The sequence below is a fragment of the Mobula hypostoma genome, chromosome 8 (genome assembly GCF_963921235.1).
Source record: "Mobula hypostoma chromosome 8, sMobHyp1.1, whole genome shotgun sequence".
NCBI lineage: Eukaryota > Metazoa > Chordata > Chondrichthyes > Myliobatiformes > Myliobatidae > Mobula > Mobula hypostoma.
In genome coordinates this window covers 89,232,267-89,247,933 of record NC_086104.1, presented here as the reverse complement: position 1 = coordinate 89,247,933, position 15,667 = coordinate 89,232,267, and the positions used below count along the sequence as shown (strand labels likewise).

At 43.5% G+C, this 15,667-nt stretch overlaps 1 protein-coding gene across 1 annotated transcript in view; it reads left to right on the top strand.

Moving 5' to 3' along the window:
* ccdc170 (coiled-coil domain containing 170) overlaps positions 1–15,667 on the top strand; it is an 81,463-nt gene that overhangs the window by 23,990 nt on the left and 41,806 nt on the right. The window contains exons 6-7 of the mRNA XM_063057273.1: positions 1,196–1,334; positions 15,231–15,416. Of these exons, the coding sequence (XP_062913343.1) occupies positions 1,196–1,334; positions 15,231–15,416 (325 nt within the window). The remainder of the gene's footprint in view (positions 1–1,195; positions 1,335–15,230; positions 15,417–15,667) is intronic.

The window sequence follows — 15,667 nt, the reverse complement described above, 5'->3', positions numbered from 1 at the left end:
ATTTACAGTGGCCAGTGAACCTCCCAAACCCACCCGCCTTTGGCAGAGATGGGGAAGTTAGAGCACCAAGGGAATTTGTGCAAATTCCACACAGACGACGCCAGAAGTCAGGGTTGAACGTGGGTCACGGGAGCTGTGAGGCAGCAGCTCTGGTCGCTGCATCCATTGTGTGGGTCCTTATTTGTATTTGCAGCTTTCAAGGGCGCACTTTGTACAACAACACCGAGAGGGAGTGGCAGAATGCAGGGTTGAGCAGAATAGTGGAAAGAATGTAATGTCAGAGAAAGTTAAAGGAATGGTGGGAGGAAGAAAGCGAGAGAAGATAGAGTACAGTGACTGAAAAATAGGAGAAAGCATAGAGAGGATAAGAACGGAACAATGAAGGACTGCACGAGCTCCCCAACTCTGCCATGTTACTATCCACCATTAAAAAGAGAAGAATAAAATAATGGAGCAGAAAAAGAAGCAGAGGGAAGAAGCAAAGAGAAAGAAAAATAGGAAGGCCACCGAACCTGGTGAGTAGGGTAGCACACAGAAGGAGGAAGATAAAGAAAGGAGACTATGACCATACACAGAATGCTGGAAGAACTTAACAGGTCAGACAGCATCTATGGAGAGGAATAAAGAGTCGATGTTTCAGGCTGAAACCCTTCTTCAAGACCAACGTTCCCTCTAAGATGTGCACATTTACACATCTTTTGCTACTATCACACAAAGAAATTTAAACTGCACTCAGAAAGTTGTCACCCACTACCTCGTTGGCATGTTAAGTATATTTCACGATCGTACAAAATCACATTTCCCTTTCCAGTTTCTGATATGGGCGGTGTTGTCAATGTGTTGTTTGTGATGATTTGCCTGCAGATTTTAGAACTGGCTTATTAATACTGTTTTTGTAGAAGAAATTATTCAGTGCACACATGTTGTCACTGGGCAAAAAAATGCACAGCACAAGATTTTTGTGCACCTTGTTCATTAAGAATTAGAGGGAATATTGATCAGGACTATTGATTGTTATAAAAAGAAAGTGAATGAGCAATTAATAGATGGTACATAATCATTTTGTCATATTTAATCAAATTTTAACTTAGAGTATTTTGTATGCAAGCATAATTATATCTGAATTGCTAAATAATTAAATGTTAAATATTAAGACATTTAACATTCTACCTTTTCTTATGTGCTTTCTGACAAGAAAAATATTAACGGAGCAGGATGAGGTCAGGCTACAAGATACCAGAAGAGTGAAGCAGTATGATGAATTTTTGGTGAAGCTCACCCGTGCTGTAAATATGGATTATAGAGGAGCAGAACTGGATTCCCTTGTATCACAGGTATCGGAATCATATTTCAATTCAAGGGCACAGTATCCCAATGAATAGTTACTAAACTTTTTGAGAACTCAGAATTCTTATTTTCTTATGAGAGTTAAATAAATAGGAACAGAATAATACAATATTAAAAATTGTGTCTTAAGATAGATAGATGGATAGATATACTTTATTGATCCCGAGGGAAATTGGGTTTTGTTACAGCCGCACCAACCGAGAATAGAGCGTAAATATAGCAATACAAAAACCACAAACAATCAAACAACAAAGTGCAGACTATGCCAGATGGAAAATAAGTCCAGGACCAGTCTATTGGCTCAGAGTGTCTGACTCTCCACCGGAGGAGCTGCAAGTTCAATGGCCACAGGCAGGAACGACCTCCAGTGCCCCCCAGTGTTGTATCTCGGTGGAGTGTGGCCGAAGTCCAACAGTAAAAAGTTGGCAACATCCGGTCTACAAACACGTTCCTCGATCGTAATATGACCCGGATTGCACCATCTGTTGTTAACCAGAACAGTAAACACCCAACTCCTAGACACTTACCACTCTCAGTGCACTTCCGGTCAGCCCGAATGGTCTGGAAGCCGTCCATGGAGAAGTTTTGATCGGATATGTCCTCGTGCAGCCCCGTTCCAGTGAAACACATAACACTGCACTCCCGAAATGTTCTCTGACGCCTGGCTAGCGCCGTGAACTCGTCCATTTTATTACCCACTGAACTCCTCTTCTCCATAAGTCTCTGTTGTCTTGACCCGGTCCTCTTTCCTCGACTTTGTGATCCCCCTCTGCATCCTCTGTGTGTTTTCCTCCAGATTTCAGCAGGGGTGTCCGGCGCTCTGCTCACTAAACCAGCTGGCATTAGCGCAAGCAGCTGGTCCCTGGAATACACAATGCGACCATGCTTCTGTCCCGCGTGTCAGGATGTAACTATTTCCAGCGCTAAAAACCCAAATAAAACTCTCTCTACCAGCATGTTAGAGACGGTGCAGCTTCGACGTGTTACCGTGAAAAAAAAATACAAAAAATAACGTAAGTTAAAAAGTAAGAAGAAGAAAGTAAGGAAAGTAAGGATCGGAACGGCTGTACCAGGCTGCATGCATGACCGGCGTATGCGCACTACTAACATATCGCTCTTTAACAAGCCATTGAAGTTTATGTTATTAGGTTAATGATATCTTGTTCCTCACATACCAGGCCACAATGGACAGCCAAAGGTTGAGATCAAACAGTCCTGGAATGTTCCCATTTACTTACTAATGGCTCAGCGGTTGTTATTCTAAATATAGAAGTTCCTGGAAATATTCAACAACTCCAGCAAGACAAAAGTTAGCACCTCAAGTTGGTGGCTGGGAGGTTTTTCATGATAAGCGGAGAGGCAAGGAAAATGGAAATAGGGTTGTTAAGAACAAAAAGATAAAAGAGAATTGGGATTAAAAACAAAATTTGGTGCTTTTGTGAAGGTTTAAATGAGAAAAGAATTATTGCCAGTAACCCCAGTGGTGTGGTGTTGGAATTGTTGAACTCAGTTCAGTTGCTGCAATCAGAGACACATCAATTCTGAAATCATCTGTTGCTGTCAAAAATGCTTTTCTGGTCCTTAATGCTACTTAATTTGCAAGGAAAGATGAACAAATCTTGCCGTTGACCAAGAGTAAGAAGTATTGGTAGAAGTAAACAGAAAATGTGAGAGTAAGTATTAAGCAGTTGAATATTTTAACAGTCTATACATCACAAGGTTCAAAGGTTTATTTTATTTTTAAAGTATGCATGTACAATACCACTCTGGTATTCAACTTCTCCAGATAGCCATGAAATACAGAACAAAACCGTGGGTGTCTTTGAAAGAAAAGACGTCAACCCCCCTCCCCATATGAAAAGGAAACAAAACTCGCAAACCACAAACCCTCAACTCCCCATCCCCTCTCTTGCACAAAAACAAACAGATCGCCCACATGGAAAACAGTAGGTGGAACATCAAACCCCCCAAACCCCCCGCAAAAAATCAGCGACAATAACATCAAATGCCCAACCCCCTCCCTCATAAAAAACAGCAACAATAACAGCAAACCCCCAACTCCTCTCTTGCAGAAAAGAACAGCGACAATAGGATCAAAACCCCAACCCCCTCTCTCACACACAAAAACTAAAATATTGCCCACTTTGAAACCTCAACCCACCAATCGGCAACAAGAAGGAAAACACAGAAAACTGAAGGAGAGCAATATGAACAACAGTCCAATAATCACATTAATCTTAGGATTTCAAAAACATCCTCCCATCAGAATCAAACACAGTCCTTCCATGAAGAGCGAGTGGCCATCCCGTCACTGACCTGTGGCTTTCCAAATGCCACCGACCTGGATACCAACCCATTGACCCGTGGCCTCTATGGAGAGCAACCACTGAAATCCTCCACATTCGCCTGGATGCTTCGAAATGGAGTTGATCATGGCTCCACGCCCCGTCTAGGTCTTCCCCATGAGGCTGCTCCTGGTCTTCTCTGGGAACAGCAGAGTGCTAGATCATTTGATTGAACTCCAAGCTGCACGGCACAGGCTCCAACAGTTTCCGAAACACTATCAAGACAAAAAGAACAAGCAGAAGGCACTTGTTAAGTGAGAAAAATAGCAGAGGCTCTGAACATGATTTGCCTATTTCTCCTGTCTATGGTTGTGAGACCAGAGATAGGAAGTCTGTTAGAGGGGCATTCTTATTTAAGAAAGGGAACAAAAGTCAGCCTGATAGTGGGAAAACTAATTGGGGTAAAAAAGCAAGGGAGAGGATAAATCATCATTTAGAAAGGCATAGATACATCAGGGATAGTTGGCATGTATGGTCAAGAGATGAACTTGCAATTCTAAGTCGTGGTTGGGTTTATTGTAGAAATATCAAGGAGTTTTGATCAAGATGGCATGTTTGATATTGAGTTTAGCAAGGCCTTTGATGAAGTTCCACATTATAGATTGATCGGAAAAGTGAAAGCTGATGGGCTCCAGAGGGAGGTGGTAAGAAACTTGTTTCAGTGGTAGGAAGTGTGGGGTAATGGTGAATGGATGTTTTAGTAACTGGAAGGGTGATTTCCATTTGGGTTACTCATAGTGGAAGTTACTTTGGTTCTTGTGATATGTATATATGAGTGTCTTAATTTTACATAGAGGAGGGGGGCTAAGAAAATTGCATATTATGCAGAAAATACTCATAATTCCAGTCAATGGATTTCAGTTAGTCAAAAGAGCGATTGAAAGAGTGATTCATATTCAAAAGAATGTAAAATGACCGATTTGGAGAAAACAAACAAGTTACGGGAATGCGTAACAAGTGATAGGATTCTGCGAACCATTGAAAAGCGGAGCCTACGTATTCATGTCAACAGATCCTGGAATGCAGACTTGTAAGATATTTCCCAAGAACTATAAAATTCTGACTGGCCATGGCTGGAATCCTAATGCAGCTCTCATTACCAGTAACGGCATGATCACATTAGAGAAGGTGAAGAAAGGTTTTCCAGTGATGTGGCCATGAGGAAACATCGGTTAGGCTTTGGAACCGAAGAAACTGAGGGAAAGATTTACTTAAAGAATGTATAATTTTGAGGGGCCCAGATAAGAAGGACCATTTTTCCCTTAAATCTGGTTAATAATTAATAGCCATGAATTTAAAGTAACTGGTAAAGGGGTTGCAGAGGAATTAGAGAAAACATTGCTCTCCCAGAAGTTGATGGGAGTCTGTACCTTACTGCTCATTTAGGTGATGGAGGCAGTCACTCACTGAATATATAGATATCACCCAGATGAATACTTAGCGTTTTCAGGTTATTAACTGAGACCTGGAACAGAGAATACAGCTAGATTGTTTTCCTTGGCTGGTCTGAACTTGGCTGCAAAAAAGGCCCAAGGAGTTGTAAATTTCCCTGGTTCAGCCCTAACCCCAGAAGACTAATCAAAATGCCAATTTTGAAACTGATTACAGCAGTACAGATGAAAAGTAACGACAACAGGGAGATTAGGGAGGGAGGAGAAGGGTGAACTATTCAAGTTGATAGATGCTCTAATCCTTGCTGGCGTGCAGAATAAATTTGTTCCACAAAGAAGTCACCCAGTCTGTGTGGGCTCCCCAAAATAAAGGAGACCACATTCCAAGTAAAATACTAAATGTGAAAATACACTTACTAACCTAGATGAAGTAGATAGCAACCTAAGTGAGAGGCTACAACTACAGTTGTTGCATCTATGTGCTTGCATGAGAAGGTGCCACTGAAGGGGGATTGGATGGAATGGCGCGGGATTGAAGAGTGGATCATAGTGTCACAAAATGCCAGATGGGGATACCGATTTATTTGGTATTGGTTTCCCCCTGGAATGGATTAACTGCAAATGAAGTGCTGGGTTAAGGACTGTAGTTTTTGATGGACCTAGATCATGGTCTCTATGGGGGCTTAGCTATTGCTTACTTGGTGGCTGGGGGTGGGGGCGGGAAGGGGTGCTGATACTTCCTGTTGGAACAAGTCAAGGGAGGGGGAGGGTAGAGGGTCGATGCTTTGCTGCTGCTTGTGCGTGGGAGGGGGGAGAGGGCTGTGGAGTTCTAAAGTTTTTCTGTCTTTCGTTCTTTGAGATTTTCTTCTGTTTTGTGGATGTTTTTGAAGAGCAAGACTTTCAGGTTGTTTACTGTATAGATTCTCTAATATTAAATGGAACCATTGAACTATTGAACTTATTAGATGTGGAACTGGGTGGGCTAGCATCCAACATCTTGGTTTTGGGAGAGACAGGAAGGGGTAAAAACGTAAGTGAGGGAAATTGAATGGCACTGCTGTCCTCGATGAGAAGGAATCAGTGTAAGTGAATTTGGAGATATTAGTACAGATCAGCAGTATCAGTACAGTCATGGCAAAGGCAATGAAACTGGAAGGGATTAACTCCCTAAAGAAGTCAGATTCACGATTCAAGATTGCTCGTTGTTATCTTTCAGTACACATGTGTAAAGAAGAATGAAATGATTGATACTCTGGATCCGATGCAGCAAAACAAAACACCATAAGCATAAAAGCACGATAAATATAAAAGCAAACCTATAAAACACAATATACAATTAACTGTGTTAGTGTGACTGTATGTAGATAAGATGAGCTATATACAAAGATTAATTATATGTACACAATTGATGTTAGCTGCAGGAGTACCTGAACACAAGGTGACTCTAACAGATAATGGTAAAGTGACACAGTGATTCTTGACAAGAGGAACTCTTCCAAGTAGCAGCAGGGCATGTGAAAGCACTGTTGGACAGTGACTGTGTCAGTGCAGGTCTGAGGTATGGAGTGTAAGTGTAAAGTGGCAGTGCTGCTGGATGGGATTGGCTGAAATGATGAGCCCACCTGGACGGCTTGGTTGATGTATCCTGAGAGGCAGACAGAAGCTGACTGTTCCAAGGTGAGAGTGCAAGCTGTCCAGAGATAGTCAGTGGAGAAGAGGCCCTGGGAGCGCTAGTTTGATACTCGGTGCCATCTAAGGAGCATGTAGTTAGTGTCAAGTTATTTGGTGCTCATTCACTGTTAATGAGGGTCAGTTTACTGAATCTCAACAACACCACCGTGTCAGTTGGCTTCATGGCAGTGCTGGAACTGGACCGTCTCTGTTCAGATTTAAGAAGGGAATTCCATACTCTGGAACCTCAATAGCTAAAGATAGCAATGCTGGAATAGATAGAATCCCATATTCAAAAACTCAAATGTTGGTTAAACATATAAAAGAGTAACTACTCAAGAAGATAGTTCTTTCCAAAGTACTCTTCGTTATTCAAAGTTGCTTCAGTTAGCACTATTCCAATGTGATCTGTAAAGAGTCTGTACCCCTCCCCGTGGAATGCTGGGTTTTCCGGTTTCCTCCCCACAGTCCAAAGGCCGACCAGTTAGTAGGCTAATTGGTCATTGTAAGTTGTCCCATGGTTAGGCAAGGGTTAAATTGGGGGTTGCTGAGTGTGCAGCTTGAAGGGCCAGAAGGGCCTATTCCACACAGTATTGCAATAAATAAATCGTTACATTTTTAGTTCTAATTACATTAATTAAATTATTGACCAACTTTTAACATTCCCAGAACTGAACAATTCCTTACCAAATTGAAAGTAGGCCTTGGAACACTATTTGTTTTCTGGCAGGCTAGGCCCGATGTCATCTAAGGATAACAATGTAGAGATCAGGCTAAGGACACATGTGAAGAAAACTAAAACCATATTAGGAGATCTATTGCCATCTGGGAAAAATCATTCTACCTTTGTTTTAAAGTTAACTTTATTTTGCTTGCCAGGTTTTTTGTCTCTAAATTGGTACTTTTCTCTGTGGTCAGCATGTTCCAGTCTTCTTCTGATATCTTGCCAAACGTCCTGTTTCCCACTTATAAGCCTTGCACTCTGCTACATTTCTGGTTCAAGTGAGGTAACAGAGTCCAAGTTATATGAATGTAGGAAATGTTAGATAAAAGGTGGCCAAATTGCATCTAATTCACCTTCCACTGTCCTTGTAGTTTCCTATTACGGACATCATGTTTGCTAGGTAACACAGTCAAACAACACTGATTGCCTCCAAGTAGTGGTAACTAAAACTCAAAGCTCCAAGCTTGGAAAACCACTGAACCCTGGTTACCAGGTCCTCCTGTAAATGTTACTCAAACTACTCAAATACTTAATGTCAAAATGTATTCAATTTTCAGGATCTGGGCATCACTGGTAAGGCCAGTCTTCATTTCCCCAAGGCCACTTCAGAGCCAATCATATTGGTGGGTTTGAGGTCGCATATGAGAAGATGGGCCAAGGGTGGTTCCTGCCCCTGTAAAGCATTCATAAACCAGAAGGAATTTTATGGCAGTCTTGTGCCTGTCATTATAAATGGCTACTTCTTCAGAACCGAAGCTAAATTTGGCAGCTGCCATGATGGATTTTCACCTCGGATGTGAGGATTGTTAGTCTAGGCCTTCACCTCATGCATTGAACCAGTCATACAAGTTTGTATATGACTGATTCAATGCTAAGCTTTTTCCTCCTCCTCCTTGGGAATTGTTCTAAGGGCCTAATAGTTGCTACTGAAATATTGTTTGGATTTTAATTTCCCAGCATATTAGGAGCTGAGGGTATTTGATGGAGATGGGGCCTCTCAGCTGCCCAGTTATAGGATTAAATATCAGACTGACTAATGTTATGCAACGAACACAGAATGTTGGCTCATAGGGAATGTGCCAGTCAATAGACTGAAACATTCCTGATTGTGGCAGTTCTTAAATGTCTCGGAGAACCTGGGATTCTGGTCCCCTACTTAGGGATATACTTGTGATAGAAGGAGCGCCACAAAACTTCTCCAGATTGATTGCTGGGATGGTGGATGTTGTTAGAGTGAGTTTTTTGAGTAGATGATTTGTTTACACTTAAATGACTTTGGCCACCAGACTTCTATTTGACAAAGTACTGTGGATTGAGTCCACAACAATGCGCTTCCTAAAAAGCTGTGAATACCAGATGAAGAGTCTCGGCCTGAAACGTCGACTGCACCTCTTCCTAGAGATGCTGCCTGGCCTGCTGCGTTCACCAGCAACTTTGATGTGTGTTGCTTCTGGTGCCATAGTTTGACCTGATGCTGTAGTTTCGAAGACAGTATTATCTATACATTATAAATATTAATTAAATTCTATGTTAGCACGTAAAATGCAAATAAATGTATTGTGGATTTAACTTGCAACCCAGACATGTTGGCGTCGAAAGGAAAGGACGGTGTGATATTTTGTATGTAGCTTCAATAAGAAGCATTGTTTATGCAGTTTCTATAACTTTGTAAGTAGCGATTGCCTTTGTGTTTAGCATATAAATATAAAGCCCACATTGAGCTAGCAGACCTTTCTCCCAAAGGCGTCTCCGTCTGTATGATGCCTGCTTGTTGTGTCGAATAAAGAAGCTGCTTTGTATCTACCAGTGACTCTGTCTCTCCAGTGATTTCAACCACGCTACAACATTTGGTGTCAGGAGTGGGATGCTTCGTGACCTGTTGTGTGGCCAGCGTTCCTAGCTGTCTAAGTTGGTGAGTATTTTTAATAACACTCACACTTGGATCTGTTCAGTCGGTGGTACACAGGAACACGAGGTATCACGAATGCAAAGAGCTGAACTGGTAGATATAAAAGTAGTGTGTGTGTGTGCATTTGTGTTTATGTATGTGAGGAATCTTTGCATGTTAACTTGGTGAACTTGGTGAGATGGAGCCACCAGTTGCGAAAGGTGGTAACCAATGGTACAGTTCGAGACACCAGAGTAGGGGCATGTATACTCGTTCCAGAAGCTGCATTTTAGTGTACGTGTTTGCAGGTGTGATGCAAGGGAATACAGCAGGCATCATGAGTTCGGGTACCCAAAAGTGGCAGATTGTGGAATACATACTCTGCAGTTTTAAATATGTGCTGTTTAACTGCTACCCGTCTTTTATATTTTGCGTAGTCTGGGCATTAGTGTGGGGATATCTCAGGGAGAGGTTTTACCCAGATAGATCTACCAGAATGGCACTTATTGAGGTCAGGCAACATCAAGTTGAGAACCCTGATGATCCAAGCCAGCCCTTGACCTTGATTACGACTATTCATAAGCCTTTCACCCCTGGGAAGAGACAGAGCATTTTGTCCGAGTTGCCCTCACTTAAAGTCGCCTGTGGGAATTCAGAATTCTGGCGCAAGCTCAAGGAAATGGTTGAAATTCACCAGATGCACCCTAAAGATATACACGTGTTAGTGAAAGCCAAGTGCCCAAGGAATATGTGGGTCAGTATGGCCCAGGGGGTGTGGGATGGTACATGGGCAACTACTGGGAGCACCAGTAATGAAGAAAGATAATGCTCTTTTGAAGGGGAAGTGAGGCAGCGGCTGGGGGGAGGCGAGAGTAGCTGGGAAATGATAACGGCAGTGATTCAAAAAGCTGACGAGACAGCCATGGATTATGCAGAACGTAAATATTGAGCATATGAGGAGTTTTCAGGGTTGGAAAATCCAGGGAGGGATGGCCCAGTCTTCCTAAAAATGCTGAAGGAAGGCCTGAGCTCAGCCCACAAGGATGTTTTAGATTTAGGCAAAACGATAGGGTCCACCTACTCTGTTATAGTTTTGTGGGCCAGTGAGATAGACCAAAGAAAAGGCAAGAAAAATCATAAAGTGGGTATAGTGGATGCAGCTGCTGTGATATCCCAGAGAGTTTGTTTTGCTTGCCAGCAGCCGGGGCACCTAGCAAAGGACTGCTGGACCAGGTATAAGACAGGGAAGGAGTTGATATGTTACAGCTCTGGCTTGTCGGGACATGGCTGGAGACAGTGTCCAAAAGGGAGGGGGAAAACCCAGGCGAAGGTCACAGCAGACACCCAGTCACTCACCCCATCAGCTACTAGTCTGACTGTTGATCAGATAAAAGAGTTAGTAACAGCGCCTCTTAAGGCAGGAAAAGATGTGGCAGTGGGCTCCACTGCCAGCGCTGGTGACCCGCGGACGTACACAACGGTATTGTTAGGGGGACGGCAATGCAATATGTTAGTGGACACAGGGGCATCTGTATCAATAACAGACTTAACCTTACCAACAACCGGACAGGCCAGTTATATCAGGGGTGTAGGAGGGAAAACAGTAAAAGCAGAAAGAAGCGAGAAGCAAATACTAGAAATTGGGGGAGTACAGCTTCCAGTGTATTTCTGGGTATGTCCAAATAATGAGGGCACGATCCTTGGAATCGACATCCTAATGAAAGCAGGAGCTGTTATAGATTCGGGAAAGGGAGAAATAATATGGATGAGTCATGGGCAGCGAACACATACAACCAACAGAATACACAAGCAAGATTGTGAGCAGGTAAAGATAGACCCAGTTAAAATAGAGGAGGGTCTGTATAAACCCCCTAAGCAGGACCCCATAAAGTTTTCCCAGTTCCTCTGACGGCAGACATTGCTGCGAAGAAGGCGGCAGGGGGGCAAGAGGCAATTGAAACTGCAAGTGTGCAGGAGGAAACGACAGAAGTCAGCTTAGAAAAATTATATGAAGAGGTAGAGGCAGAAGAGAAGGAAAAATGGAGGAGAAAAGGAGCAAAGGAGGGATCAGATGGGTGCTGGACACATGGGGAGGAAAGAGTCGCGGTGGCCCCACCCTGTATTAGACAGATACTACTAAAGTTATATCATGGGGAGATGCATCAGGAAAGGCAGAGCATGATCACAACCCTCCGGCAGGACTGGTGGTGGCCAGGGATGGGCGGGGATGTTGAGAAATTCTGCCACCGTTGTATCATTTGTGCCCAGCATAACCCTGGTAAGGGCAGAAAGCTACAGCTGGAAACTCAGCCTCGGCCGAGGGGACCCTGGGAAAACATCCAGACAGACTTCACAGGACCCCTGCCAAAAAGCAGGGGGAAGAGTTACTGTCTCGTAATCATGGATCACTTCACCCGGTGGGTAGAGGCTTTCCCAACAAGGGACTGCACCGCCCGCACCACTGCATGGATCCTAGTTCAGGAAATCCTCCCAAGGTGGGGAACCCCAGTTCAGGTGGATTCAGATCAGGGAGCACATTTCACAAGGAAAATGATGAAGGAAATGTGCCGACTGCTAGGGATTTGACAACGATTCCACGTACCTTACCACCCCGCGAGTTCAGGGATGGTAGAAAGGATGAACCGAACAATCAAGAATGCGTTAGCCAAAGCTATAGCTGAGACAGGAAAGACATGGGTGGATGTATTACCAGGAATCCTGATGAGATTGCGCGCAACTCCGAACCACACTTTGGGTCTCAGCCCCCATGAATTATTGATGGGCGAGCAATGCGACTCCCTTATGGGGTAATTACGGGTTGTGGGGAGCCTGGGGCTTACAGGGATAGAATGACCCAATATGTGAAAGACCTTTGTAACCAACTTAAAATGTTGAAGGACCGAGCGAAACAACAACGGCGAATCGTTGATCAGAAAGAGCCAGAGGGAAAGGGGATAGTTCTTCCACAGCCCAGCGAACAAGTTATAGTGAGGGTGCTGCCAGAAAGGCCAGGGTTTGCCCCCAAGTGGATAGGACCACAGACGGTACTGTTAACGAATGATACGTGTGTCTGTGTACAGACTCGGCGAGGCAGCCAGTGGAAACACTAGACCCAGGTTAAAGCATACAACTCACCCTCATGTTGCTCCCACAGACGGAGTGGGGAACCAAGTGTACCCAGTAACCATGTAATTACAGAGAACCTAAGAGAGGAACACCAGCCAACCATGCCAGACCTGACCACAGCAGATGAAAACATACCCGGAGAAAACGCAAAGGCAGAAAATACCGACAGCATGGCAGAAGACACTGAGAACGTGTTGGAAAACCATGAATAGCCTGCTAAAGTGTGATGATGATGGTACTCTGTAAAGAAGGCTGGTTGCTGAAGGTAGATGATTAATTTTATAGCATAGTATAGAAATTATTTGGGAAATAGATGGGGAGGGATTTTATTTTTGAGTTAAAGCAGAGAAGGCAAGTTCTGCCACTTCGATGGCATTTCAGACTGCACACGGCATCTGGAAGCAGTCACCCCAGTTTGAGGAGCTGAGCCCTTTTCAGCAGTTGGGCCAGTGATTGACCGGACAGTTCGGAAGGGGCTGCCACTGGGGAGAGGTCCTTGCAGACGCTTACATAGAGGCCACCCAACTCCTTCCTGTGCATCGATGAGAGAGCCTGTGGATGCTCCTAGAAGGAGAGCTTCAGCAACCAGAGAATAAGGGGCTGAAGACAAAAGAATGTAATTAAACTGCAGTCAGCCTGCAGGGAAAGAGCAGGCACACCAGAGGAGCCGCATTTCCTAAAGACTTGGAACAGCCTCTCTGCTTAACATTTGGTAGGTAGCGATTAGGTAATGCTAGGATAAATAGAGGTACATAAAAGTGGAGGGGGGGGATTTTGAGACAGGGCATTTTTGCTGCCCTATTTGAGCAGGTCCTCCTAGGTTGGCCTTTCCTGATACAAATTTAATTTTGTCCAGGAGGGCCAAGAGGAGGGACTGTTAGAGTGAGGTTTTTGGGTAGATGATTTGTTTCCACTTAAATGACTTTGGCCACCAGACTTCTATTTGACAAAGTACTGTGGATTGAGTCCACAACAATGCGCTTCCTAAAAAGCTGTGAATACCAGATACTTGTGGCGCCGTAGTTTGACCTGATGCTGTAGTTTCAAAGACAGTATTATCTATATATTATAAATATTAATTGTCTTCTATGTTAGCACGGGAAATGCCAAATAAATGTATTGTGGATTTAACTTGCAACCCAGACATGTCGGCGTCGGAAGGAAAGGATGGTGTGATATTCTGTATGTAGTTTCAATAGGACGCATTGTCTATGCATTGTCTATAACTTTTTAAGTAGCGATTGCCTTCGTGTTTAGCATATAAATATCGAGCCCACATTGAGCTAGCAGACCTTTCTACCGAAAGCATCTCCGTCTGTATGATGCCTGCTTGTTGTGTCGAATAAAGAAGCTGCTTTGTATCTACCAGTGACTCTGTCTCTCCAGTGATTTCAAGCACGCTACAACAGATGTGTCCTATAAAGAGAAATTTAGCGGACTAGTCCTATACTTTCTAAAGTCTTTAAGAATGAGAGGCAATGTCATTAAACATTTTTAAAAAGGTTGACAGAATAGATCGTAGATTAATGCAACAGTAATGTTTTCCCTGTCTGGGTTGTTTAGTACCAGGGCTGCAGTCTCAAAGTAGGTGATTTGCCCATCGGGACAAAGAGAAAAAGATAGCATGAGGTATTCAATGCTTCTATTTCTTATGTTCTCGTAATTAATTGTAATGCAGAGTTTTGATTTGGAACAATGAGACTTTCTTTCCTCCCACTGGTACTGCTCGCTCTGCTGAGCTCTTCCAGTGGACTACGCAGACTCTGCTGGATTCAATATAGGTTTAGTCCCACCTTTGTCTTATTGCATCTCGCTTTAGAAGCATAACAGGCATCATGAGTTTCCGCATCAAAGGGGCAGCTTTTCATTGGAAGTGTCTTCAAACTGGCTGCTCAGTGGACCAAATCCTGCTAGCAGAACGAAGCTGGCGGAGTATTTTTTTGTCATTCTTTTTCTCACCCCAGAGGGCAATTCTGAAAGTGTTAAAGGGACAGAAGGAATTTTAACCCTGAGGAAAGTCTTCCCTTGTGATCATTGGTCTGACTTTCTGCAACTTTCTCCCTAAGATTCCGCACATTTTTCCTATCACTTGCCGTCTTGTCTCCTTCCAGATTGATATTCTAATCCCCCTTCCCTCCAACCCACCCCCCCGCAGCCATTTCCTCTTGCCAGTGACCACTGCAAACCAGTTCAGGTGGACATCTTCCATGGACCCTCCTGTCTGGCAGCAAGCCCTGGAAGAAGAGTACAGAAAAACAGAAACGAAGGCCTGCAGTTAAATTCAGCACAATTCCCACAGCGCTGGATATCTGTGTTTCTCCCCCAGCAATCCCATTCCCATGTCTCCCATCAGTACCTTGCCATGCAGATAAGGGGGCAAGGGGGATTATCTAGTCAGATAGGGAGAGGCAGAGGTTTCATTCCAGATGCATAGCCTTACCACATGTTGCACTGTGAGAGAGTCACGAACTGAATTGCACAGCTGTTTGTTGTGGACTCCCCCATCACCTGACCTTACATCAAACTCAAGGGACTGCAGTTAATGACATGTCCAGATTGCAGCTATATTTTAGATGATTTATAAAACCAACAAAAACTAAAATGTGCATGCTGTATATTTTCCAAAACGTTTTTCCACATTTCTTCAGTCTGAGAATCTTGCTTTCTTAAAATTGTTGGCGGTTTCAGTTGGTGTCAGCAAATTTCAGTATTACAGAATTAGCTTTGTGTTTTGTCAGATTGGAGAGCTGTACCAGGAAAACTCCAGAAAAGGTTCCCAGATTATGAGCTTGGAGGAAAATATTCATGCCCATGACATGGAATCGAAAGCCAGCCGGGAAACTATCATGAGACTCGTATCTGAGTTGGGGAGGGAGCAGAAAGCTGTTGCCTCTTATGTGCAGGAACTGGAGACCCTTCGTAAGGTAGGCCGAGGTTTATCTTGATTCTAATTCATTAAATGAAATAATAAACATTGGTAAATGAGACATAAAATAGCATGGGAGGGAGGAACTTTCTGATCTTAATTGTCTCAAAGGAGTATATGGAAAGAATGGTGTTTAGATTCCCTTAATTCCTTCAGTTAGTATGGACCTTAATCTCAGATTTGTGAATTATGTCCTGGAATTCCTTTTCTGAAAAGAGAAGCCACATTACCAGAAGCCTGTCCTCCTTC